This window comes from Podarcis muralis, chromosome 13, assembly GCF_964188315.1.
Source record: "Podarcis muralis chromosome 13, rPodMur119.hap1.1, whole genome shotgun sequence".
Classification (NCBI taxonomy): domain Eukaryota; kingdom Metazoa; phylum Chordata; class Lepidosauria; order Squamata; family Lacertidae; genus Podarcis; species Podarcis muralis.
In genome coordinates this window covers 24,062,887-24,088,730 of record NC_135667.1, presented here as the reverse complement: position 1 = coordinate 24,088,730, position 25,844 = coordinate 24,062,887, and the positions used below count along the sequence as shown (strand labels likewise).

The 25,844-nt window shown below is 43.4% G+C and overlaps 1 protein-coding gene across 1 annotated transcript; it reads right to left on the bottom strand.

The window, feature by feature from the left end:
• Positions 1–1,131: 1,131 nt before the first annotated feature.
• On the bottom strand, positions 1,132–24,936 carry SSC5D (scavenger receptor cysteine rich family member with 5 domains). The gene is made up of 13 exons (XM_028702220.2): positions 24,740–24,936; positions 16,765–17,115; positions 15,190–15,495; positions 13,644–13,958; positions 13,046–13,351; positions 10,772–11,086; positions 8,552–8,857; positions 6,755–7,069; positions 5,484–5,798; positions 3,666–3,995; positions 2,776–3,099; positions 2,553–2,684; positions 1,132–2,053 (listed from the first exon to the last, which is right to left on the bottom strand). Exons 1-13 carry the CDS (start codon positions 24,831–24,833, stop codon positions 1,890–1,892), a joined length of 3,573 nt encoding a protein of 1,190 aa, XP_028558053.2. The 5' UTR covers positions 24,834–24,936; the 3' UTR covers positions 1,132–1,889.
• Positions 24,937–25,844: the final 908 nt, after the last annotated feature.

Here is a 25,844-nt window from a genome sequence, read left to right as displayed (position 1 = left end):
GTTATATGGGAAGTCTCTGATTATGTATTAGCTTCACCCGCGTGCTACATTATATATGCAAGCTCTGCATCAGCTAATGCAGAATCACTCCCTGTTCTGTGCTAATATTCACCAACGTGGATTTGAACTCACTTGATTCATAAATATTCCTAGGAAGTATGGGGAGAGTAGCCACACTCAGCCTCCCTTGCACAACTCTACATTTGTTGCGCTGCACCAGTTGCATTTCTGCCTCTTGTTGCCGCTTCATGCCTCTGTCAAAAAAAGTTGGCTAGGTCAAGCAGCTTTTGGTGACCCTGCCCCACCCCGAGCAAATCCAAGGGTTAAAAAAAAAAAACAAGGGAGAAGTAAAGGTGACCCCTAGAGAGGCACAGTAAACTGGGGAAAGGGGGAATTCCTGCTTCTGCTGCTTCTCTAATCTACTTCCTTGGATTGAAATATAAATACATATATGGAGGCAATCTGAATTCCAGTAAGAAGGCTGGGGGTTCTGTGTGGTGGCATCTGCAATGGGGAGAGACAGCAAGTTCAGCTGGAGAAAAAACAACAAACACACAAGCACCCCTCTGGTTTATGACAAGGTGTATTAAACCAGGAGTGGGGATGACTAGATGACTATGTAAACTGATTATGCAAACCGATTATGAATGAATAAGTGTGTCCTATAGAGTTTGCAGGTTCTGAAATAAAAATATGTGCATCATGTTTTTTGTGCAAGAGTTGGAGCAGAATCTCTCTCTCCCCCCCCCCCCCATTTTTTAAAGAAAGGTATCAGACAAACTTCTATGACTGGGCTATCTCTAGTAATGGGTTCCACTGGGTTCCAGCTTGGCAACCTTATTGCATCATGTCCACATCCTGCTAAATTGGGTTCCTGGTTTGATGATCACTGCTGAAACAGTGTCTGAACACAGTCTACAATGGTCAACATTAACTGCATTATAGGAGCACAATATTGTTGCTCCTCTTCTTGGTATAGCTGGAAGAATGATTATGTTCAAAACCATCTTGGGTTCTTGTGAATTGGGATTGTCCCATTTTTGCTTTTCCCTGTTAAGGCTGCAATCCTACTTGTGTTGATTGCAGTTTACTTCTGAGTAGGTGTGCTTAGGGTCAGGCTACAAGACAAACTTTTAAGTCTAGTATCAATGTTTAATAAACAAGCAAATCCAAAATTTAACTCATCTGGAACAGCACATGCAATTGTGCAATTTCCCTCATTGAACAACTGGCCAATTTACTATGGGTTAGATTTTAAAGCAAGGAAATTGAGGCTGTGCTGCCCCATAAAAACACAGAAGCGAAGCAGGGTTGGTTCCGGTTAGCACTTGGATGGTGGGAGGAAATGGGAATTAAGGCGTATGAGCAACAATGTGGTACAGTCCTCATGCAAAGACTGTATCACCTCACTTTTCATGTTGTAGAGACACTTGTCAGAATCTGACCCCTTTCCCAATAGGAAAATTGTACTGAAACAATTCCTGCAAATGCGTTAGAATAGCAGCAGGAGGCACAGTTCCTGGGTCTTACTATTTACTATGTGATCAGTATGTGCTATAATGGTTACCGCAAGGTTAATGACAAGAAAGGCTAAGTTTTGAAACAAACTTTCTACAACCTCCCCACCCCCCAAGCTTTGACACCACTGATATTTCTAAGGTCTTCTAGTTTGTTGTCTTCTGTCCCTTCCTAATGTCCCTTACTCCCAGAAATTGGGATATCTGAATATTCCTAGGGATCCCAGCAAGTCTCTGAAAATTTGTGGTGATGGCACAAGAGCTGGTGGGAAGGATATGTCCTTCTGCAAGGGGATGCAGAAGGAAGAACCAATCTTCCAGAATGAAACTTATCTCTCACAAGCGTCTGAACCATTGCCTGCTCTTTGTCTCTCAGTTGGCGTCGTCTGTGGCTGAGTCAGAAGTATTTTTCACCAGGTGGATGGTGTCACCATCAGAGTCACCTTCAGATGCAATTTGCTCTCTTCCCCTGGTATACATCTCTCGAATCCCATTGACCATATCCGATCCAACAGTGATGTTTTCCATGAATGCTTCTGCAACAAAACAAAAAAGTGAATCGATTGAGCTCCCAGACTAGTGATCTTAAGACTCCAAAATCCCATTATATTCCAGCAACAGATCCTTGTGCTGTCTTCTTATTGCAACCACAGGAATTGCAGCCAGACATTCGGCTTCTGAAAATCATTTGAAAACGGAACACTCACTTTCGGGTTTCAATCGCTCAGGAGCCAATTTATTCGGGAGCCAAGGCATTTGGCTTCTATGGTACAACTGTACTGAATTTAAATAAATGTATATAATGCGGAATTCTTGTTCTTGTGTGTAGCATTTGGGATACACCCCAGAAACACTATTTTATAACTTGTGCACTGAAAATGAAACGAAACCTGGAAGAGGTGAGTTATTCAGGGCAGGAGATGGCTATCAGGTGGGAACTGCCCAGGTTACTTTCTGCAAAAACATCAGTGCAGACTAGCTCTGGGATTGGCAATCAGGTGAGTTAGACTGGAAAATTGGTTGGCACATTCTTACCTCCTCTTCCAGCTAAAGGGTTAACCCAAATTGATTTTCCTCTCCTTTTCCTCATGTAGAGCACAGCAGCAGCACCTATGAGCACAGCAGCAGCCAAGAGACTTAGGATCACTGCAGCGGCTGTAGAAGAGGCTGTGAAAGAAGCAGAGAGTAAAAATTGTCAGATTTGCTCCCCTAAACCCCTTAAAGTGTTCCTTAAGAGTAGGCTGGATCACAGAAGTACCTGCATGTCCCTTGCACACTGCTCCAGCGTAGGAGTTGCAGATGCACTTATGGGGGCCTGTGGGGGCGGCATAGCATTCAGTGACTGATGCTTCTTCTCCAGTACATTGCACTTCATTCAGAAAGGCTGGGCCAACACTGTTGCCATATTGGTTTCCCGTCGGTGCCGACAATGCTTCACCACAACCCAGTTGCCGGCATATCACCTTGGCTTCTTTAAGACCCCATCCAGAGTCACCAACAGAGACCCAAGTGCCATTTTGATTCAGTTCCACTCGCCCTTCACAGGAATGGGGGCCATTAGCCAATCGCACTTGCATAGGACCTGCAGGAAGAAAGAGGAAGAAGTCACAGGTTGTTCCCTACTGAGGTGATGCACTTTGTGCAACCGTCTGCCCAGAAAGGCTTCCTTGGTACCCACTTCAATGTCATTTCAGCACTTTGAAAATTTGTCTAAGTTACAGATAAATTTTTGAGTTTGCAAAACTCTTATGTTGGTGATATCTTCTTTTAAACACAATTTTAGGGAAAAAAAACATTTAAACTTATTGATTATGCTTTAGGGAAGATCAGTCCAGTTAACAGAAAAAGTTGAATGTTAATTGGAGTTTGAATAATATTAGCCAAAATATGAGATATTATGTAAAGAAGCTTATAAATGTTGCATTGGTCACTACAGAATTTCCTCCTCCTGTTTTATATTTAATCGTTTGCACACCGCCCTGATATGGCAGTATGGAGATACTTTTATAAATAGTGCAACAAACTAAATGATAATATTTTTCTCACAATCGCAGCTTTCTGAAGCTGTTTTTATTTTGTTTTTTAAAAGTTGGAGATTCATTCCAAGTTAAGGATTTATATGTGTGCTATATGCCCCGAAAGAGTTACCTGAGCACACCACGCTAGCATCCTCCGAGTGATCACAGTCATGTTCTCCTACGGAACGTCCCCGGCAGTCTCTCAGGGATGTTTCCGTGCCTGTACAGTTCACATCATCCAGCCAGACGGGGCCAGGGCCTCGTCCGAAGTGTGCCCCATGTAGGGCTTCCAAAGCAATGCCGCATCCCAGCTGCTTACACACAACGCTAGCATCCGGAAGGCCCCATCCATCATCACACACAGTTCCCCACTGCTGCTGGTGCATGACTTCAACTCTCCCAGAACAGGAGTTTGGGCCATCTTCTAGTCTGATGTTAATCACATTGATGGTGGATGACTCTATAGAGAACCCAATATGAACAAAAATCAGTGCAGGTGTAAAGATGTGACTGGAAGGTTCCCCATCCACATAAGGGATGGGGGACTGTGAGCATAAGAGTTTATCTGCAGCAACTGCCAAGCTCTGAAAATTAAAACACAGGAAATGCAGGCCCATCACTTCAACTGGGAACACCAAGAATCTCATGACCAAGGAAAAAACAAGGAAAGCAAGAAGCTCAATGAAAGCAATTTCAAAGCAGGAGGTGGAAAAACATGGCTGCTATCCCAAGTCTGCTGTCTGACCTTAGGCAAGCTGAAATTGTGCACCTTTCACTCCACATCTTAGCACATGTCTCTTTGTGACATTCTCCCTGCAAGACCAGAAGTCTCCAAATCTTTCTGGGCCTCAGAATTATCCCCAGGCCACAGTGCCAGATTTATGCACAAACTAAATAAGTTATTATTTTGGGCCTCTGCTCATCCCTCCAAATATGAAGGGGTGTCTGTGTTGAATTTCACTTTTTACACAATTGGTTAACAAATAAAACAGGCTCTGAAACAGACATTATACTGACATAACAAAAATATACTTAATGGCTACTCAGTTATTTGTCATTTTCTATATTGTGTTTATAAATCCATGCTGTCCACAGATTTAGGTGCTGCAAAGCAGTTGCAGCAACTATTAATTTATATGGAAATTTCATTAGGCCATCTGTCCATAAGTTGTCAAACAACACCAGTGGCAGGTGACCTCTGGTTCAGGTCAAATGCAGACTACATCAGGCTTATTGCAAGATCTCTGTTTTAGTTTGATTGCTAGTTTTTACCTGCATCCTCATCTATGTACCAGTATATGCAAATATAAAGCCTCATCGTTCATTTTGTTAAATTTATAAGCTGTGCTTCCTCCCAGAGAAGCCCCAAATAGAAAGGACTGTTTCCATTGTCCCTTCTGTTAGACTAACACACATTTTTGATAATGCTATGCGGTGTCTTAAACTTGGCAGGGCCTCAGGATGTCTTAATACAGCCCTACCAGGCCACACCCCTCACTGTTTTTGCCTGACTGCAGCATGTCTTTGAATTCTTGCTTGCCTAGATAGAGGAAGAATAGTGAGGTGTGTGTAGAAACTAATCTGTGCAGAAGGGATTGTGCCTCTCAGGCTGAAAAATGTTCCCAAGCAATGTGGCCTCCTAATGTTGTGTGTCCTGGCACTGCATGTGGGGTCCTCTGAATATTGAGGGGGGCCACCCCTAAAAAAAAAGATGGGGGGAGGGCAAAGTACCTCAGCCCCCAGGAGCTGGTGTCCTTGAGAGACATTGACAAGAATTTTAAGAACTTTGATACAACACAAATGGGGGTGGGGAAGGAAGTCAAAGTGCCTTGTGCAAATAGTCCCTCTGCTCCTCCATCACATCCAACAGAGAATTTCCCCCCATCTCTTCACCCCATCCCTGGGCATGTCATTCCCAACTCCCAACAAGGTGGCCATAGCAGGTTACCTGAACAAACAACTCCCGCATCTTGGTCATGATTACAGTTATTGTTCCCCTGGGTATTTGCGCTGCACTCTTGGATGGCATCTTCTGTGCCTTTACAGTTCACATTATCTAGCCAGATGGATCCTGATCCACGTCCGAAATGAGCTCCGCGTGGGGCTGCTGAAGCCTTTCCACAGCCCAGTTGCCTGCAGATGACTTCAGCATCTTGCAAATCCCACGTACGGTCACAAACAGTTCCCCACTGTTCACTGTGGGGCGGCCGGAATTCGATTCTCCCACTGCAGCGATTTGTGCCATTTACTAGTCTGAGATCATCTAAGAATAAAACGGGAGGGTCAAGTGATTAACTCCACAGAGAACAACTCCAAGTGGCTCTTAAAAAAACCAATGTCAGGACTTGGATGAATTCTTTCCCTTTTCATCCTGGCTGTCTTAAACAGCTGGCAGAAATCAGCAGGATCTGATGATGGCTCCCCATCATGAACATGCAGTCAGCTTCCGATTGTAGGGGAAACAAATAACAGACTTGTCAGTTGATCCTGTTTCACTTTGTAGATGACAGACTGCATTACTCTGCTGCCACTATGAGCTTGGACCTGTTTTAGTACTTTGCTGCTGGTATGTGTAATTAAAACATGCAATCAAATACCTCTTGTTTGTGAAACAAAGGGTGGCATGCAAAAATTAGGTCCTGCTCATGGTAGATGAGTCATATAATCTCCCTGTCTCAAGCAAGGAGCCATCATCACCAGGAGGAGACTTTGTAAGGAAGATGTAGGACAGCGGTTTGGTGCTTTAAAAGAATGGCTCAAATCAGAGATTGCTGTGAAGATCAGGAATCCTTGAGAGGATTTATGGGGCTAGGAATGACCCGCTTGCCTTGTCACTGCCTCCTTTTTGTGTGGGATATTGCACCAGAGCATAGGGACACGGCCTAGGACTTGCCGATCAGAAGGTTGGCAGTTCGAATCCCCGCAATGGGGTGAGCTCCCGTTGCTCGGTCCCTGCTCCTGCCAACCTAGCAGTTCAAAAGCACGTCAAAAGTGCAAAGTAGATAAATAGGAACCACTCTGGTGGGAAGGTAAAGGGCGTTTCCGTGTGCTGCTCTGGTTCGCCAGAAGTGGCTTAGTCATGCTGGCCACATGACCCGGAAGCTGTACGCTGGCTCCCTCGGCCAATAAAGCGAGATGAGCACCACAATCCCAGAGTCGGTCACGAATGGACCTAATGGTCAGGGGTCCCTTTACCTTTATTGCACCAGAGCAGATTACCTGAACATACAACACCAGCATCTTCTCCGTGGTTACAGTCATTGGTTCCCAAAGGCTTGGCCTTGCAAGCAGTGAGAGAAGCTTCTGTTCCTGTACATTCGACATCATCCAACCAGATGGGATCGACTCCTCGCCCAAATTGAGCTCCACGGGGGGCAGCTATGGCTGATCCACAATCAAGGTACCTACACACAACGACTGCTTCATTTAGGTCCCAGCTGTCATCGCACACAGTTCCATATTGGTTGAGATGAAACACTTCCACCCTACCAGAGCACCGGTGGCTGCCATTGACCAGCCTTAGCTCCACCGGATCTGGAATGGTAAAAGTTATAACATGGAAACATAAAGCCACAGATATTTCAAGAAGACTCCCGAGAAAGAAGAGGTTTCATTTTTACTCATGCTAGTATTGGTTATACCTAATCTCATCTGGACTGAGACCAGTGCTACCCATTACTCTGACAAATTAAGGTTTCGCCAAAACTGTGTTTGCCAATAAATACATTTAATTCTTTTTATTTATTTGCAAAATTTCTATGCTGCCCACATTAGGGGGAAGGGAAACCACCAAGGTGGTAAACAGCATTAATGAAAGTAATATAAAAGTACATTTTAGATAAGTACAAAACACATTACCCATCAGTAGAGCAGAACTGATGCATCAACATGGCTGATCACACCTCAAGGAGAGCTTGGGTGAACAGATGGGTTTTAAGCAGATTCCTAAATGCCAAAACTATAGAAGCTTACCTGATGTTCACTGGAAGCACATTTCAAAGGACTGGTGCCTTCACACTAAAGACCCTGCTCTTAGTAGACATAAGATGAACCTTGAGAACTTATGACACTGCTATGAGTACCTCTTCTAAGGATTGAAGTATTGGGGATATACAAGGCAAGATGCTCCCAGAGGTAAGCTAATCCCAGTTGGTTCTGGGCTTTCTATACTAACAACAAGACCTTAAATGTGGCCTGGTGACATATTGGTGACCAGTGGAGTTATTTAAGCACAGATGTTGTTTTCCTGCCCCTGCTGATTATCTCCTGCAAAAGCCTTTTGGGGAATTTCTCAAACTTAAGAGGGAGATAGATCAGCAGTACATAGCACAATACCCAGCTTATGAGAGTCAGCAGACGGTCATAAAATAGGAAGCTGGCAGTGGATGGTGTAGCAGTTGAGCTGGAAGTTGGCTGGGGAAATTTGGAATCACATCCCTGATTTCCCATATGACATGATGTCACTCCTATGTATAGTTACCTACAAATAGGCTCCCTTGAACTCAGTAATGCTCACTTCTAATTACATAGGTTCAACTTGTAAAATGAGTTCAGTTTTAACAACTTTTAGCTTTAAATTAGAAATGCAAAAAATCTTGCAAAGAAGGATTACCATTTAAACAGGCAGCATGAAGGACAAATTCCTTCAAAGCGAAAAAAAGTACCCTTTGCTTATTTACCTCATTTTCAGTCTTCCTCTATGCAAATACAGTACAAACCATTGTAAAACTTGAAAGCTTAGTTATCATTCAGTCGCCAGATCAAAGAAAGTATTTCAGTTTCCCTGGTGCTCATTGCTCCTGCTCTAAAGTGCTAGAGCCATGTTCCCCTGCTATTCCTTCTCCACTATACATAGTCTAGGCAAAGAAGAAGACTTGGTCCTGCATCCCAGCCAACCCGAGATTGGAGGACAATGGCCTGCAGTGCAAGGTCTCCAAAGTTTCATGCAAGAGGGACGCAGGTTTATGTAATAGGAACATGTATGTTCCAAACCATTAAGCATGGAATATAATTTACCTGCACACTCAACACCAGCATCTTCTCCATGATTGCAGTTATTGATCCCCCAAGCGCTTGCTGGGCACTGACTGAGGGCTGTTTCTGTTCCTTGACAGTTCACATCATCCAACCAGATGGGCCCTGTTCCTCGTCCAAATGCAGCTTTTGTACGAGCTTTCAAAGCAACGCCACAGCCCAACTCTTTGCAGATGACCTCAGCCTGCTTAAGGCCCCAGCGATCATCACACACAGTGCCCCACTGATGATTGTGGAAGATCTCCACTCTTCCTGAGCAACGACTTGAGCCATTCACCAGCCTGAGTTCTGATGGGAAATAAAACATTGAAGGACGCCACTCATTAAGCCAAGACATTATTGGCAAGGTTCTTGAACATCTTATGTCTAATAGCTAAGGAGGCTGCGCCTCATCTCACAAAGGGCATGAATACATCAAGTCATTTTTCTTCCCATGAGGAGAAGCTGTTCCCCATGCCATTTCCCTCAACGAATGCTGATGTTTGCCTCAGAAATGGCCATTTACATCCTCCCAAGGTGAATATCAAATTGAGAGTGGGGAGGGAATTTTCTCCCCCCCCCCCAATTTTTTAAAATTAATTTTCCAGATTTAAAACAAACATATCATCAAACATAAAAAGAAATACATAAACAAACAAACAAACAAACATATATCCTAACTGTAGAAATGCCACTTTTGTTAACATTGTTAGATGACTTCCTCGACTCCCCCTGACTGAGTTTCCATATAAATCATTGTAGCAGTTTTCCAAAACTAATTTTACATAAAATTTACTTGGTCCAATTAACATCTTTCTTTCTTTTCATTTTAACTTTTATCCATAATATTCTACAACATCACATATTTAAATCCTAGGCCGATTTGATACTCATAAGCAATTCTATTTAAGTTATCTTAACATATTTGACTAAATAGTCTTTAAATTTCTTCCATTCCTCTTGATACTCCTCCTCCTTCTGACTCTTCCGGTCAGGTTGGTTAGCTCAGAAAAGTCCATCATCTTCATCTGCCATTCCTCCACTGTTGGTACTTCTTGTAATTTCCAATTTTTGGCCAACAAATTTTTAGCAGCAGTTGTGGCATACAAAAACAATCTAACATCTTTTGGGAGCAATTCCAAACCTATTATTCCAAGAAGAAAGGCCTCTGGTTTCTTAATAAATGTATATTTCAACATTTTTTCCAATTCATTATAAATCTTTTCCCAGAAGTCTTTCACCTTGGGACAAGTCCACCACATATGATAAAAAGTACCTTCTTTTTCTTTACATTTCCAACATAGATTTTCACTCTTATGATAAATCTTTGCGAGTTTTACAGGGGTTAAGTACCATCTATGGGGAGGGAATTTTCGTAAGGAAAACACAATGGAGGAAAGAATTGAAACCCCCTCAGACAGCCCTAATCTGGACCGGCCTTCCACAGCTGGTTCTATTACTCCTCTCTTTTAAAGAACTATGACTGTGCATTTATTGCAGGGTTGGGGAACCTGTGGTTCTTGGCCTAATTTAACTCAGCCCATAGATATGGGGTGGCACAGAGGGAGGGAGAGAGAGAGAGAGAAGAGGGGAGAGAGGGGAGGGAGAGAAGGATAGTTATGCAGCCCTACAGTGTTGTGAAACCCGGCCCATTTTGGTTCTACCCACTGCTGCATGCAGACCCTGGCAAGTTACTCCCATGGGAATATGGCCCTGAGAGAAAAAGGATTATCCATCCCTAATTTTAATGTATCATTTGGTTATGTCTCAGACAGAGTGCTCCTCTTCCTTGTTTGGAAACTGGACAACTTCCTGTGTAGTTGTTGAATATAAAACAGGGAACAAAGAAGCATGAAGAAAAAGTTAGCTGGTTTCTGGAGTGCTGAAATAGCAAGCTTGTTTACTCATGTTGTGAACTTCTTCTGTGGAACATGTGCTCAGAAAACAAATTGTGTATGTATCCATAAAAATAAAAACAAACAGATGAAGTTTAAAGGGGTGGATGAAATTAGCAAGGTGTCCTGTTGAGCCTATCTAATGAGGGATGTGGAAAGGAAGGAAGGAAAGAAGAAAGGGAGAAAGATCCATTGAAGATTGTTCTTCTTCTATAAGTATTATCAGTAGTAGAGTTCTGGAGAAACCCACTGTTGACAAAACAGCTCGTTCAACTTTTAGCCACTTTCTAAGGCCATAGTATGGCACTCCCTAGTGGTCTCCCATTACCTGAGCACACAGCACCAGCATCTTCTCCATGATTGCAATTATGTTCTCCCCAGGCTTTGAGGCGGCAGTCTCTGAGGGCAGCTTCTGTCCCTTTACATTTGACATCATCCAGCCAGATGTTGCCTTCACCTCTTCCAAACTGAGCTCCTCGGGGAGCCCCCAAGGCTACTCCGCAGTCAAGTTCCTTGCACACGACTTGGGCACTGTTCAGATCCCAGCCATCATCGCACACTGTCCCCCACTGCTGGTTGTGGAGCACCTCAACTCTCCCAACACAGCGACTTGTACCATTCACCAGTCTGATCTCATGGGGGTCTGAAACAATCAAAGGAATGGTTATTTTTTCCACTTTCCAGTTCTCCAGCGTCCCTTGCCTTTGTTCCCATTTGTGGCAATGCATTAAGTAATACTGAGGTTACTCAAGTGTGTAACTGATCATTGTGAAAGCAATGCAGGTGCAGTACATGGGTCTGGTCATCTTGGTGACTGTGAACAAGAGGCTCTCTCCTTTACAACTGTGTCTTTGGCCTGGCAGGTTGGCTTCTGGAAATCTGATACCCTATTGTCTCCAAAAGGACAAATAGTGGTTCAAACAGCTGGTGTCTAGGCTCAACTGGAAAAGATTGGCTGATTTTCCTCAGACTTATGTGTAGTAGCTAAGTGGTAGCCTTAGGCAAGCTGTTATATCATCATCGTGACCCTTCTCCATGTGACTATGAAACATTCTGTTCACTGCAGATGCTCTATCAGCTGTTAGCAAAAAGGACTTGTATCTGGTTGGTTTCCCAGCTCATTATCTCCCCCATCCACTGCAGTCTAAGTTTGACAGATGGGATAATCACCAACAATCAGCTAATCACTGGGACTTGCAGAGGGCTTTGCAAGGGTCTTTCCTTTGCAAGACCTGACAATCAGCTGATTGTTGGACTTTGTGAAGACCTTGGCAAAGCTGTTTGCAACATGCTCCACAAGACCTGAAAGTCTTGTGGAAGGCTTTCCTAGCACCATCATTATATATCTACGCTGGCTCCCAGTATGTTTCTGAGCACAATTCAAAGTGTTGGTGCTGATCTTTAAAGCCCTAAGCGGCTTTGGCCTTGTGTACCCAAAGGAGCATCTCCACCCACATCGTTCAGCCTGGACACTGATATTCAGCTCCGAGGGCTTTCTGGTAGTTCCCTCACTGCGATAAGTGAAATTACAGGGAATCAGGCAGAGGGCCTTCTCGGTAGTGGTGCCCACCATGTGTAGCACCCTCCATCAGATGTTAAGGAGATAAAGAACTACACAACATATAGAAATCTGAAGGCAGCCCTGCGTCAGGAAGCTTTTAATGTTTGATATTTTATTATGTTTTTATAGGTGTTGGAAGCTACCCAGAGTGAATGAGTAACCCAGCCAGATAGGCGGTGTATAAATAATCAAAATTGTTGTTGTTGTTGTTGTCCTCATCATCACGGCCAAAAACTTTCCTCTATCTCTTGGCCTTTGGCTTCAAACTTAGAAGTGGGTGGGATGTTTTAAATATATTCTTCACCTTGGCTTTAATGAATGGGGGGTGGGGCCGGTGTTGTTTGGTTGTAAGTTGCTTTGAGTTGCCTCGGGCAAGAAAAAGTGACCAACAAATTTAATTGATAATGATAATTGTGACACCCCATGAAGAGCACTTTCTATAGGGCTCTGCAGGTGCCATCTGAAAACGCTATTTCAACTGAACCAGGTTGAACTGAACCTACCTGGCACCTGATGTCATATATGAAATCAGGTGTAGAACAGGTGAGCATGGTTGGTTCAACCAACCATTTGGCCCAATTAAGCCCACAGGCTGAAGGTTCCCCACTCTTGACTTAAACAGTGCTACATTTTAAGGCTTCCATTTTGCTAGTGGCTGGAAAGCAACTTCTGCAGTGGACACTGAAGACTAGAAGATGCAAGATGGTTTTTAATGGCTTGCTGCTATGAGCTATTGTTCTGTCAGACACGTCTTCTAGGACAAAGACTAGGACAAACAATTATGGAAGTTTCAGTCTAGCTAGTCCTTGCCACTGGCTGGTAGGGAGGTGAAAAGAAGCTGAAGTTTGCAATTGCTTTTGGTGGAACTGGCACTATTTTAAATACTTGCATTGTCTTTCAGGGTGATTGCCAAACACTTCTGCCATCTTTTTAGGCCACAACCTACTTCCTTCAGAGCTTTCATCTAGATAATTTACCTTGGTAGAATACCTGACTGTAATGAAGAATGGATTTGAACTACATCACATAGTACAAAATTACCTGAGCACTCCACACTTGCATCCCTGCTGTGGTCACAGGTATGCTCTCCCCAGGGTCTTTTTTGGCATTCACTCAGAGCTGCTTCTTTTCCTGTGCAGTTAACTCTGTCTAGCCAGATAGTACCAGATCCTTGGCCAAACCGTGCGCTGCCTGACACTGTTACAGGCTGTCCACAGTCCAGTTCCCTGCACACGACGTGGGCATCATTCATATCCCAATCAGAACCACAAATTGTTCCCCACTGCTTGTTGTGATACACCTCGACCCGCCCTGAGCAGCGACTTGTGCCGTCCACTAGGCGAAGCTCTGAAGGGACAAAAAAAGAGTTTAAACACCAAAAAAGTAATCCTGCAGAGAATTCCTTGAGCAAGAATAGGTGGATAATATCACTGAAACACCTTGGGGCGGGGGGAAGTGAGCATAGGTTTGGATTAGATGACTTACAAGAGACCCCTCCCCACTCTATGATTCCATTCTTTGAAGTACAGACTTGTTGGACTCTTATTGGCGAGGATTATCCACTAATACAAAATAGTTGAACAATAATATCCTCCCATGCTCTTTGCTTCATTTCTGATTGGGGGAAAGTGTGCCTTACCTGCGCATACAACACCGGCATCTTCTGTATGGGTGCAATCATGTACTCCCCAGTCTTTTGCTTGGCATTTGCTGATGGCAGTCTCTGACCCTGTGCAGTTAACGCCATCCAGCCAAATGGGACCAGTTCCTGCTCCAAAACGAGAACCTCGTGGGGCTGATATAGGAGTTCCACAGCCAAGATAACTACACACAACTGTAGCGTCATCAAGGTCCCAATCGTCATCACATATGGTCCCCCAGAGTTTATCGTGCAGGATCTCAACTCTCCCAGAACAGTGATTGGGGCCATTTATTAATCTGAGCTCAGGGGGTTCTGAGAATGAGGAAAACGTTGAGAAATAATGGACACATTTTTTTTGAGTTAGTTTCATGCATAACTGTTTCCACCAATTCCCTGTCCTCTGCTACTACCACAATCTTATCTTGATTCTCTGGGATGCCTACAGATATGCACAGTGTTATGAGTCTGTGGGTGCCAGAGTTTGTGAGTGCTGTATTTCCCTAAATTCCTGGATCTAGTATATGTTGGCATTTAATCAATGCTTGGAGTGTTAATTAACTGTGTGAATTAAGTGATGTACTAGAAACTAATTTCCTGGAATCTGCAAGTGTAAAAAGCTAATGAAGACAGGCCAGCCACCCTTTGCCCTTTATTCTGGTACCCTTTTAGATTTGAGGAGCAAGCCTGTAATGAGTGTGGAATAACCAGCCTCATTTAACCAAATGCTTAAGTCTAATTAATGCACAAAGAAGTTAAAGCCAGACTTAGCTATGTCACTTCCCCTCACCTTGGGATAAAATGGACAATTAAGTCTTTGTTTCCTTCAGTCTACCTTTTTGGTGTGTGAGGACATATGAGCTGATTGCTCCAGCTTAGCCGCATGGCTTTCACCAGTCTCTTTTGTTTCAGACCAGAATGGAGTCCAAAATTAGCATTTCCCTATGCCAATAGTTTAGGAGCTTTTACCATTTTGTAACCAAGCTACATTTTACTGCCTGTGCAACCCATCTGACTGCTGTATGGAAAAGCACATGAGTGTGACCTAAGGAAGGTTTGTAAGTAAACCAATTCATAGCTTTAAAAACATGTTTGTTTTTTCTATGATAGGATTAGTAGGAAACTTTGGAAGAAGCTTTCAAGCAGGTTATCTTTGGAGCTTACTTGGAGGGGCACATTTTTAAAGGTTTTACAGCCTATATTTCCATGCTTTATTTTGTTACATGTTTTGCCATGTTACATCTCTGTTGGGGTGCTTTCACCAAAGAGTACTTGGCCCAAACTAAGCAATTCATAGCACAGAGGCCTCAAACATCTGAGTATTAAAGCTCTCCTACCACAACCCATATTATGGTCTCACTCCAGTTTGGGTTCCTGATGCTGTTAAGGTTATATGTCATTTGGCTGCTAGTTCTAGACTAGGCACTACTTTCCCATGGTTAAATGAGTAGCTGAAATATATATTCTCCAGGCTCGGGGACAGAGTATGTGATTATTATTTTAAAATTTCATAGTTCCTTAGTTGTACAAATGCATAGATTATTACCTTCACACTCCACACCAGCATCCTTGCTATGGGCACAGCTGTGTTCTGTCAACGTTTTTGGCGGACATTTCCTTAGACTGTCTTCATCCCCTGTGCAATTCACTTGATCCATCCAGGTGGGGCCAGATCCCTGTCCAAATTTAGCTGCAAGAGTTGCTTTTAGAGCAGCTCCACAGCCCACTTCCCGGCACACAACATGGGCATCAGCTAAGTCCCATCCATTGTCACACACTGTTCCCCATCTTTGGTTATGAAGCAACTCGACCCTGCCAGTACATGGAGACGAACCACCTGCCAGTCTCACCTCTGTTCAGAGAGAAAAGGGAAAAACATAATAATTCACCTTCTCAGCAAAACCAATGATCCTTTCAGTATTTCACCCTTGTCAGTAGCCCATCAGATTCCTTGTGCATGTTGAACATGGGGTATGGATGGAATCCATTTTCTTTGGTGTGTTCCCAGAGTTCCCAGAGACAAAGCATCACTAGTGGACACTGTTGTTTGGTTTCTATCTGCCATTTTTAATCATCCCTGACTGACGTATCTCCTCCATGAAGTAACTCAAGAGTTATCAACCTTTCTAGGTCCATGGCAAATCTGTTATATTGAATGAATGCTGTGAGTGCAACTCCCCCCCCTCACTTTTTTCCACCCTCCCCAGATCAGAGCCCTCCCATAAGAGTTAGAGAGAGAGAGAGGATGCATGCACACCTCACTGTCCAAGGGGTCTGGGTAAAAATAAGACTCATTAGAATTAATCTGAGCCTTGAAAAGCACATAGAGCTGAAAGAGGAAGTGGGAAAGTGTGTCACACCTTCGACTTCCTCCTCCAGCTCTATTTACATTTTGAAGGCTAAAAAGGTAACCATCCTCACCACCTTATGACTAAGGGGGTGGGGTGGAGTCAATGGCTTCATGTGTTGGGATGGATTTGGAAGGTAGGTTAGGATATATGATTTATTTATTATTCTTCCTCTTACTCACTTGAGTAAGATTAGCATCTGGTTTAGCAGAGTTAAAAATATATATGCCACCTTTTGCAGCATTAACATGGAAACTTGGGACAAAGCTGTGTAGCTTTCTAAAATTATCCAGGATGCCTTTGGGAGACTGGAGCTTCCCCTTTATTTATCCCTATATAAATAAAATAGCAACACAGAAGTCTGTAATGTAACAATATAAAACTATTGTTTACTTACATAAAGCTGCAGACTTGATTCAAGGCAAAATAGATGTCTAGATTACAAAATACGTGGTTTAAATAAAAGATGGTGCCTGTGCTCAGGGACATACAGACCATGCATCCTATCCATATGGCTGCATGATGAGAAAGGTCTCAGGCAGCTTTCATTTTAATCACACTCATTAACCGCATCTTGATTTTGTAACAATAAATGCAATTCTACTTTTTTACCCAGATTGGACTCTGCATTTGATTGCTATCCTAAATTTCACTGCAACATCCCCATGATGTGCTGTGACTCTAGAACACAAATTTTGAAATTCACACCTCCATGGGCATGTAGGGATGCACATCTGATCAAGGACATGTGTTTACCTTGCTGAATAACCTACCTGAGCAAAGAACGCCAGCATCTTCTCCATGATGGCAGTCATTGTCTCCCCAAGCCCTTGCTGGGCATTGGCTGAGGCCTGATTCTGTCCCTGTGCATCTGAGTTCATCTAGCCAGATGCGACCAACTCCTCTTCCAAAATATGCTTCACGGTGGGCTGATATTGCAGCTGCACAGCCCAGTTGCCGACATACTACTCTGGCTTCCTCGATGCCCCAGCTGTCATCACAAACAGTGCCCCACTCTCCATTATGGAGCACCTCAACTCTCCCACTGCAGCGACTTGAACCATTCACCAACCTGATCTCAGCTTGGGCTGGTTCTTCAGGAGGTGAACTCCAAGCTCCACCACCTACGTACACAAGTTTCAGAAAGTGGATTAGCCATTTTAATTAATTTTAAATTGACTTTAACTTTTACTTTAATTTTAATTTCCCAGTCAAATGATCCAGATTGTGCTCCAAAATACATTTTCCTTCAGTTAGTTACACTTTTCCCACTGCTGCAAAATAAATAAGGTGTCGTAGCAGTAGCGAGCAGTTGGCTAGAGTGTTACTACGCAATGAGATGAATAGCAATTATTTTATTTTATTTATTTTATTGTTTATATCTCTCTTTCTTTTAAGCTAGCTGAGCTTCTCTGTCTGTCTGTCTCTCAGCATTCAGACCTGAGGTTATAATGCTAGTGTTTCTGTCCCATTCTACAACATTCTTTTTACACTGCATTTCCTGTTGCATTGTGGAACAATGTCTTTTTGATCGCTTTTTGATGCACTAAATTTCATTCTCACCAGTGGGTGGCGTGTGACACATGTGTGCTTCTGTTTCTCTTGCAATTCACCCCTGAAAACGGTGGGAAAGAACTGTGTGCTCAGAATACGGCCCCAATTTTCATCCCATGATTTTTTGGGGGTGAACAGGGTTGCAAAATAATTTTTTTCCCTGGAAGCAATGAGCATAGTGTCGGCATGCAGAGGGTCACAAGGCCAGCTGGCTAGCCCCAGCTGGGTCGTCTCCTTCCAGCCGTCCCGCTGTGAAGACCATTGGCTTCTGCTCCGAAGTAAACCAGTGACCCAGGCTTCAAAGCCAGGACACACTATATTAGCAGAGCAAACTGTGCACACAGAATAGGCATGAGGCTTGTGGAAGCATACTACAACTACGTATTTATTAATCATAAATCAGGACAAAGAAACACGTTGACTCTCTCTTTGTCTTCTCGCGAGAGAGTCCAAAAGCAAAAGCAATAACACAGTGGAATAGAAATTTCCCAACACATAGAACTTCCACTGAGTTTGCAGAAGCAGCTTTTATATCATGTGGAAGATTGCACATTACATGAAAATTATTAGGCAAGTAAACATCAGGAAAATGAAATGGTCTGAATGCAGCCCTGCCTCCCCCCTTAACTTAGCTGACTTTAGCTGACCTTCACCAACAAAGTGAAGTTTTTGCACAATTCATATATTGACAGCTTATGGACACAGACTTTCTTTGGATAAATACAATGACATTTAGATTGAGTTTACACAGAATATACTGAGTTGTTGATAATTATATGTATATTAGGATAATAAGAACATACACATCTGTACATTAAAGGATGGTATTGTAACAATATTTTTTTTCATTCACTTGCTAATAATGATGATGATGATGATGATGATGTTTTGGCACCAGGGAGGAATAGCTTAGTACTCAGGCTTCAGATATCCAACTCAGTTTTCTCTTATTTTCACTTCCCATGTCCCTCATCAACTGACCATTTCTTCCAATTGACAGTTAACTGTCCTGTGTTTCTCGCTCTGCCCCCACCCCCGTTGATAAACTGTCAACAAGCAGTTGCTGCTAAAGAGGCTTGCAACATATTAACAGCACAAGGCTCCGAACTTTGACAGTTCCACTCTGACATCAGCAGAGGTCACAGTATTCGTTTCCAAAGCACAGAACATAAACATTTGGCATTTGTCCACACTATGCCATTATCTACTATTCCAGTAGGGATAGGCAAATTGTCAATTTCAGTTACTCCCTCTTTCTCATTTTTCTAATCTTAAATTGACTCCTCCACTTTTCCACCTCACACTGATTTTTTAAAAACAACAACAACAAAACAAAAAGTCGTGTAATTTCACCAGCATTTCAGTGCAAATTTCTCATAATACACAAACATTTTGTTGTTGTTTTTTAAATTAAATTTTTATTGAAGTTTTAACAAACACCATAACAAAAAAAGAAAAAAAAAGAGAAAAAAAAGCAAAAAGGCATAACATACAAATACAAGATATAAAACACGTATAACCTCAATTTTTACTTTCTTTAAGCTTACTTTCACGACTTCCTCATACCTTCCCTTTCTGTATTCTAATTTCAGATTCAATTTTCAGCAAATCCTTTCCCTACTTTTTTACAATAATTTTAGTAACAAATATTTTCTTCCAATTATCCCTTACTGCTTTTGACCCCTTAATAACCAATCCAACATTTTTCTATCCTTCATTAATTTTACAATATTTTTTTAGATACTCTTTAAACTTCTTCCAATCTTCCTGCGCCGTATCGCTTCCCTGGTCGCGGATTCTGCTCGTCATTTCTGCCAGTCCCATATAGTCTATCACCTTCAGTTGCCATGACCTTCCACATTCTTCCACATTTTGTATGTGATTTTGCTTAAGAGGCTCCTCTGAACACGTGCAGCATGATTTTCCCTACCGCACTGTTTTTTTCCACTACTCCATGCCTGATATCCTTTGTACACTACATTTCCTCCTCCACCTCCTCCTCCTCTCTCTCTCTCTCTCTCCCTCTCCCCCTCTCCCTCTTTTCCTCTCTCCCTTCCTCCCTTACTGGGTGATTCACAATTGGTATACCACTTCTTCTTATTTCCCTACTTGGGACCCCACTCCGAAATTCCCATTTGGTACAGACCCACTAGCCCTTCCCACTGTGATTTTGTAACCTTGGTACACCCCACTTCCCCCCTGCTCCCTGCTATCATGAATCATTTGACCACATTGTGCCAGTCTAACATGGTACACTTTCCTTCCTGTATTCAAGGAATTTTGTCTTAGTACACTACTTCCCCTTAACTTTCTAGCTCTCTTACACACACACACACACACACACACACACACACACACACCACATCTCTTCCTCCTTCTCAGACAAACATGCATGCATACCTTCCCTTCTCTCCTTCACAAATACACACTGAACGTGTATTCCCCCACCCCAGGCACACATCCATACATTTGCATCTCTCTCTCTCTCTCTCTCTCTCTCTCTCTCTCTCTCTCTCTCACACACACACACACACACGTATGCACACAGACAACTTATCTCCACTTATCTCTCTCTCACACACACCTTTGCTTCTATTCTGAAGTCCAATTTGCACACACACAAACACAAGTGTATATAAAATATGATATATAATTGAAGTGTTATGGGGGGGGGGTGGAACAGGTGAGGCCCATCTTGGGAAGCAGTTTCTGTGCAGCAGAGGTATTTTTATCCAAGAGAATTACTGCCTGCCTAGCCCCCTTCCTGTTGTGGACACCAGCCATCCCCTTCAGCCTTTCTGACCCTACCTTCATCTTAGCTCCCAAGGCAGCAACAGCCACAGCAGGTTCCCCAGAGGCTGCCTCAGCTCACCCACCTGCTCACTTGCTCTCACCCCTCACCGGTGAATTTCTGTCTGCCTAGCCCCTTTCCATGTGTGGTGGTGGAACCACCTTCCTTCTTAAATTTCTGTCCTCTCCTCAGCTTGCCTCCCAGCAGTGGTTAGGGCAGGCTTCCCTCAGGCTTCCTTGGCTTGCAGTGGTACCTCGGTTTTTGGATGTTATCCATTCCAGAAGACTGTTTGAGTTCCAAAACGGTCAAAAACCAAAGCATTTACTTCCGGAAGCATTTTTTAATGGAAAACTCAATATGGAAGACGTGTGGCATGTTAGAAAAAAGTGCTCGAAAACTGAAGCATTTACTTCCGGGTTTATGGCATTTGAGTTCTGAAATGTTCGTCAATGGAGACATTCAAAAACCGAGGTACCACTGTACTGTAATGGGTTTTAGCCAATATGTGCCTCTGCCAACCGCATATATATATATATATATATATATATATATATATATATATAGTCGAAACTGCAAAAAATCTGCAAAGTCATGGGGTGGTAGTCAACTGTGATTTACTCTTTGGTTGAGTTTTTTCCTTCAATTGTCTGCCTACTTCTTGATCTTTCAATCTCTCTTTAGCTTTAAAATATTGAAAGATGACAAATATAAGGATGTTATGGATAAATATTGGCAAAATACAGACATCTTGAAAAAAAATGCAGAGTTAAATATGGAAAATCAGCCCCCCCCCCAATAAGTTGATCAATGGGCAGAGCAATCCAACCAGCTTCCTGGTTGGGGGAAAAATTACTACAGGACCACCACAACATCCAGAGTTGTAATGGCTCACACCAGCTAGGTCAGGTGGTGTGGCAGGAGGCAGCCTTTTCTGCTATTTTCCATCCATTCTCAAAAATTCCTCCCACTGATGACAATTGGAGGGATTTCACAACAATGGCTCTAGGTCTGGCATCTTTTCACAATCGGCCTGGGGTCAGTCTGGAAAAGATAAGGCAGATTCATGACCTCTTCTGTCCTGCTCCCATTTCTGGTTCTACATGCATAGAAAAGCACCAAGAGAGCTTTCCTTCTCCACCCTGAGAAGGCCTCTCTCAAGGCAAGTGGCAAGGCAAGTCCACAGTGTCCTACGGCCCCTCAGATATGCTTCAACAGAACAAAGGACAGCTCTCTAAATGAGATAGCAACATGTGGATAGACATCAAATTAGAATAATGAATAATCAAATTAATTATTCCAAAGGTTTGGAAATAAACTGAGTTCCTTAGGAATCTCTCTGCACATTGAATTTCCTAATTTCCTTGTGGGAAGCAAGATTGGTTTATAAGTTTACTGACCAAAGTAGAAATAATTCTCACCAACTTGCATTTGTGTTCCTATGACTATTTTAAAAAAAAAGACAAACAAATCCAGCAACATCTCAAAAAACTTTGCACTATCAGCATTGTTCTTTTTCAAACAAAATAGATGGTTCTCTGAAACATTGAGCAAGCCTCAGATTTCATAACCTCTGGACAAAGGACACTTTCTCATGCAGTGCAAAACTAGAAAAAGATGAGCATAGCTCACTGGCTGATTTGATCTATGAGAGACCTTGCTCTGAAACCCTGCTAACATTATTAGTACACTAGTAGCAAACCCAGAAAGCTTTAGTGCAATGGTGAGCTCCAACAAGTGTTGATTGCTCTTCTCTACACCAGCGCTGTCCCCTGGAGCCTTCCACTCCCTTTTAGAAAGCAGCTACAGGTGTATAATTGTTTCTGGCCCTGAGAACCTCTTCCTCTGGAGGATCTGGATTTGTACCTTTAAGTTTGGATTTCTCAACATAGTTCCTGGGTAGCCCTGTCCTCCAAATTGTTTTGTTTTTAAAAAATCCCTCCCTCTGGCAATGATCCCAGTCTTATCTGGGTCCTCCCTATATGACCGCCCTTGGGGGATGTCCTGACAGAGCAGTTAGGTTTCCCTCAGTTCTGCTCCCTGGAGATTTAAGGCACCTTGTGCCAATCCTGACACCTGGTTCTCCTCGTTGGATCAACCAACCCAACAATACTTTCCTAACAGCTTTGGCCTTGCTATGGCAATGCTAGTTGCTGTATTCAGGGCTGGGTTGGAATTTGCCCATTAGACAAATTTGCACTGGTCTGAAGGGTTTTGCCTATCTCATAGCAATCATCACAACTTTGGTGGTTTAGGCATTGGGTGACCTTAGTCTTGGATGGAGGGGAGGTTGTAGCTTCTGCCTCCCCCACTTGAACAAGGCTACCCCGTTAAAGGGATCTGGGAAGGCTAGTTGCTTTTGTCCATATGTCCAGATGGGGGCTTGGGCCACGGTGCTCCCCTGTGGGGATCCCACTATTTGATGTAAGTCATAGGAATCCCCACTGCTGAGTTGACCCTTGATGTCATTTCCAGCAGGCTGGCCAGAAGTAAATGGTTACCCATTGCCTATGCTAAACCTTTTCATCTGTAGTCAATAAAGTTGTGGCCTGATCTGATTCCATTTTGATTGTGTGGTGTTCCTTTTTCTATCCCAGCAAGTGTCCCAGAAACCCAGTCTAAATGTCACTAGCAGCCGACAGATTTGTTATAGCCCATTACTGAAAGTCTTCTGATGCTTTACCATGTGAGACATAGTTCGCCAATGTCTGGAACATCGCTTTGTCAGAATGCTTGACCAGACACAGATGGTTGGTCTGAGGAGAGGCTAAATCCATTTAAGACTTTGCATTTGTGGGGTAAGTGAGGTAGAAAATCTCACCCATTATATACTCCATTGGGCAAGGTTTTGCCCAGTATCTTCTCTGTGTGATGGGCTCATGGGAAAAAGCTGTCCCAGGAGCCCTTGCTGAAGAGGGGAGGGGAAAGCATATATAAGGCTGCTTCCGCTGGAGCTCACAGCCATTTTGCTTTGAGAGCTTCCCATCTGCCCACCCTCAGGTTACAGCCTTCACTGAGCAATTCTGAGTCACTTGTTGACAGGGCCGGAAAGGAACTTTTCTCTCTCAAACTGATTGGCACTTGGTTGGGTCCCCCCCTCCCCACTTTTCCCTCAGTGAAATTATGGTTTTTCTTTGTTAGGTGGAAGAACGTTGTTTGTATGAGGGCAAAAATGGCATTGGTCAGGATCAACATTGTATGGGGGACCCCCATAAGGGGCCTGAGGGGAGAATTGACCATGGCAAACCTAAGCGTGGGTTCGGTATTGGAATCTACACCCTAGTCCCCCAGTGAGAATTTGCTTGCTTGACTTGCACTACGGCAAGGTTCAACACTGGACGACTCTCATTGTACAGGTTTGGAGCGATCCAAAACCAGCGGATCCATTCCATCAACATGGGGGTTGTGGAATGATGAACTGATCCTGGGACCCGATGCCATGCCAACCCTTGACTGCTGCTGTCAATAAAGAATTAGCCTGATTTTATGCCATCACCGCTGTACAGTCTGGTTATTTTGCTGCTCTCATAATGTGCCTGGGGAAAAGACATGTAGGGACATATAGCCACCCTATGAACGACTTACATGGCTAGCATATTTGGTCTACCTCTCCCTCTTCCCCCAGTTAAGAAGGAACACACAAGTTACTTTTCCTCATATTAATCTACAGTCTCCCTTTCTATAACAACTGGAGATAAAATGAACATGTCCTAGTTTTCAGTTTCTAGCAGCAGCACTTAATGAAGGCTCTATCTGAATCCTACAGGAGAGAAAGTTAATTAGTGATGAGAACACACTGCACATGCTCAGATACCCACCAGTTTGTTTTTCACTTATCCTGAAATAAGATCAAGACTAAACCTGGAGAGGGCTGACTTTAGTGGTTTTTTATATACTGTCATGATTGAGCCTTTGCAGTCTACCAATGCATTGCAAAAAGCCAGATTATATACTCAGGATCTATTAATAGTAGGCTATAACTAAGCACTCCTGAATCCAGAGTATTGATTTGTGCTTAAGTACCAAAAAAAAGTTTCATTCATCAAGTAAAGCATTCTTTGCAAGAACCCCTATAACTATCAGACACCAGACCAGGCAAAAGTAGACCACAATCCAATTTCTCACCCTATCATGTTTGCTGGATCAGACAAAAAGCTACCTACTTCATCTTTCTTTCCAAGAGCTCCAGCAACCAGCAGGCACCATATGGTCCACCAGAATTAGTCCAGTGGGCCATCATTCCCCTTGCAACCATTTTCTAGCCACTGCTGATCTAGTGGGATCTTTAACAGCCAAGCAGTGGGATTTTGTAGGCACTGATGGTGGAACAACAGCAGTGACAGAAAGAGTTGCAGGCACCCATTTGCTAATATGCAACTTAAAAGAGACGACAAGGCTCAACTCACCCCAAAGAGATACCAAGAGAATAAGGACCATCGCCACCTGTCCCAGCCATCTTCCTAGAGAGTTCCCCCAAAAGGGGAGAGTGCAGGCAGCCATAGGTCCTAGGGACTCAACTAGGTGAGAGGAGGTTTCTCACTTGAATGGAGTGCTCAGATCCTGAACATTTGGGCTGCAGCTTGTCCTGATGAGATACGCACACAGGTCAATGCCACGGGCAAAGGTTGGGAGGCAAAATGCTCAGAAGGGGCTGGTGGAAACTGAGAGGGAGGAGCATAATCCAGTGTAACCTGGCTGACAGCTGACACTGCTGTTTTTACCATTTTGACATTGTGAAACAACTTTCGGTTCCCTCAAATGGCTAGTTTCTCTCAAGGCTTCAGTATTTTCTCCAAGGGTCTTTATAGCTGAATCCTGAGTGTATCCTTGGGGCTTTGTTTGAGTCAAGTCTCAGCCCCGTTACTAGTGTCAGGGATCCTTTATGGAATATGTGAAGGAATAACACAAGTGCCTCTGAGCATCTGAAGGTGCCTTTCTCCCTCTAGGACATAAGACGTGCCATACTTTGAGGAATGAGGGACGCTTGCAGCTTTGAAGAAAGCTTAAACACCAGCATTGCCCAACATCAATATGTAGCAATATCCAGAGTTTGAGGAGTTGTAATAGTCCTTATTCAGTTAGTATTGCACCATATTAAGACTAGAGCTCAGAGGTGGAAGATCATTTGCTTTGTATGCAGAAGATCCAAGGATCAAGCTGTAGCATCTTCAGGTTGGGGTGGGAAAGGCCTGTGTCTGAAACCCTGGAGAACTTCTGCCAGTTACTGTAGTTAATACTGAGCTGGATGGACCAATGGACCAAGATGCTTCCTATGTTTCTTACCCACCCATTCATTCACTCAGTAACTTTCAGTCATCTCCACTACAAGTTGTGCTGTCTTTGAAACTTAGGAGAACCAGTGGGGTTTTCTAGGGAAAGTGTGGGGAACCACCAACTAACTATATTTCCATGCAGGGCACTGAGAAAATGAAGTCCATTTCTTGGCAACCTGCTCAGAAGCCAAGCGCTCCCTGTGCTGGTTGCTTAGGAAGAGAGAGGATGGAGAAAAGA

Coding starts and splice junctions, on each gene's coding strand:
- SSC5D (XM_028702220.2), bottom strand. CDS start 24,833: ATGGCTGCCTGCACTCTCCCCTTTTGGGGGAACTCTCTAGGAAGATGG. Junction 13,959..15,189: donor TGCTGGTGTGGAGTGTGAAG/GTAATAATCTAT, acceptor CCTCATTCTCAG/AACCCCCTGAGCTCAGATTA. Junction 3,996..5,483: donor TGCGGGAGTTGTTTGTTCAG/GTAACCTGCTAT, acceptor GGTTCTCTATAG/AGTCATCCACCATCAATGTG.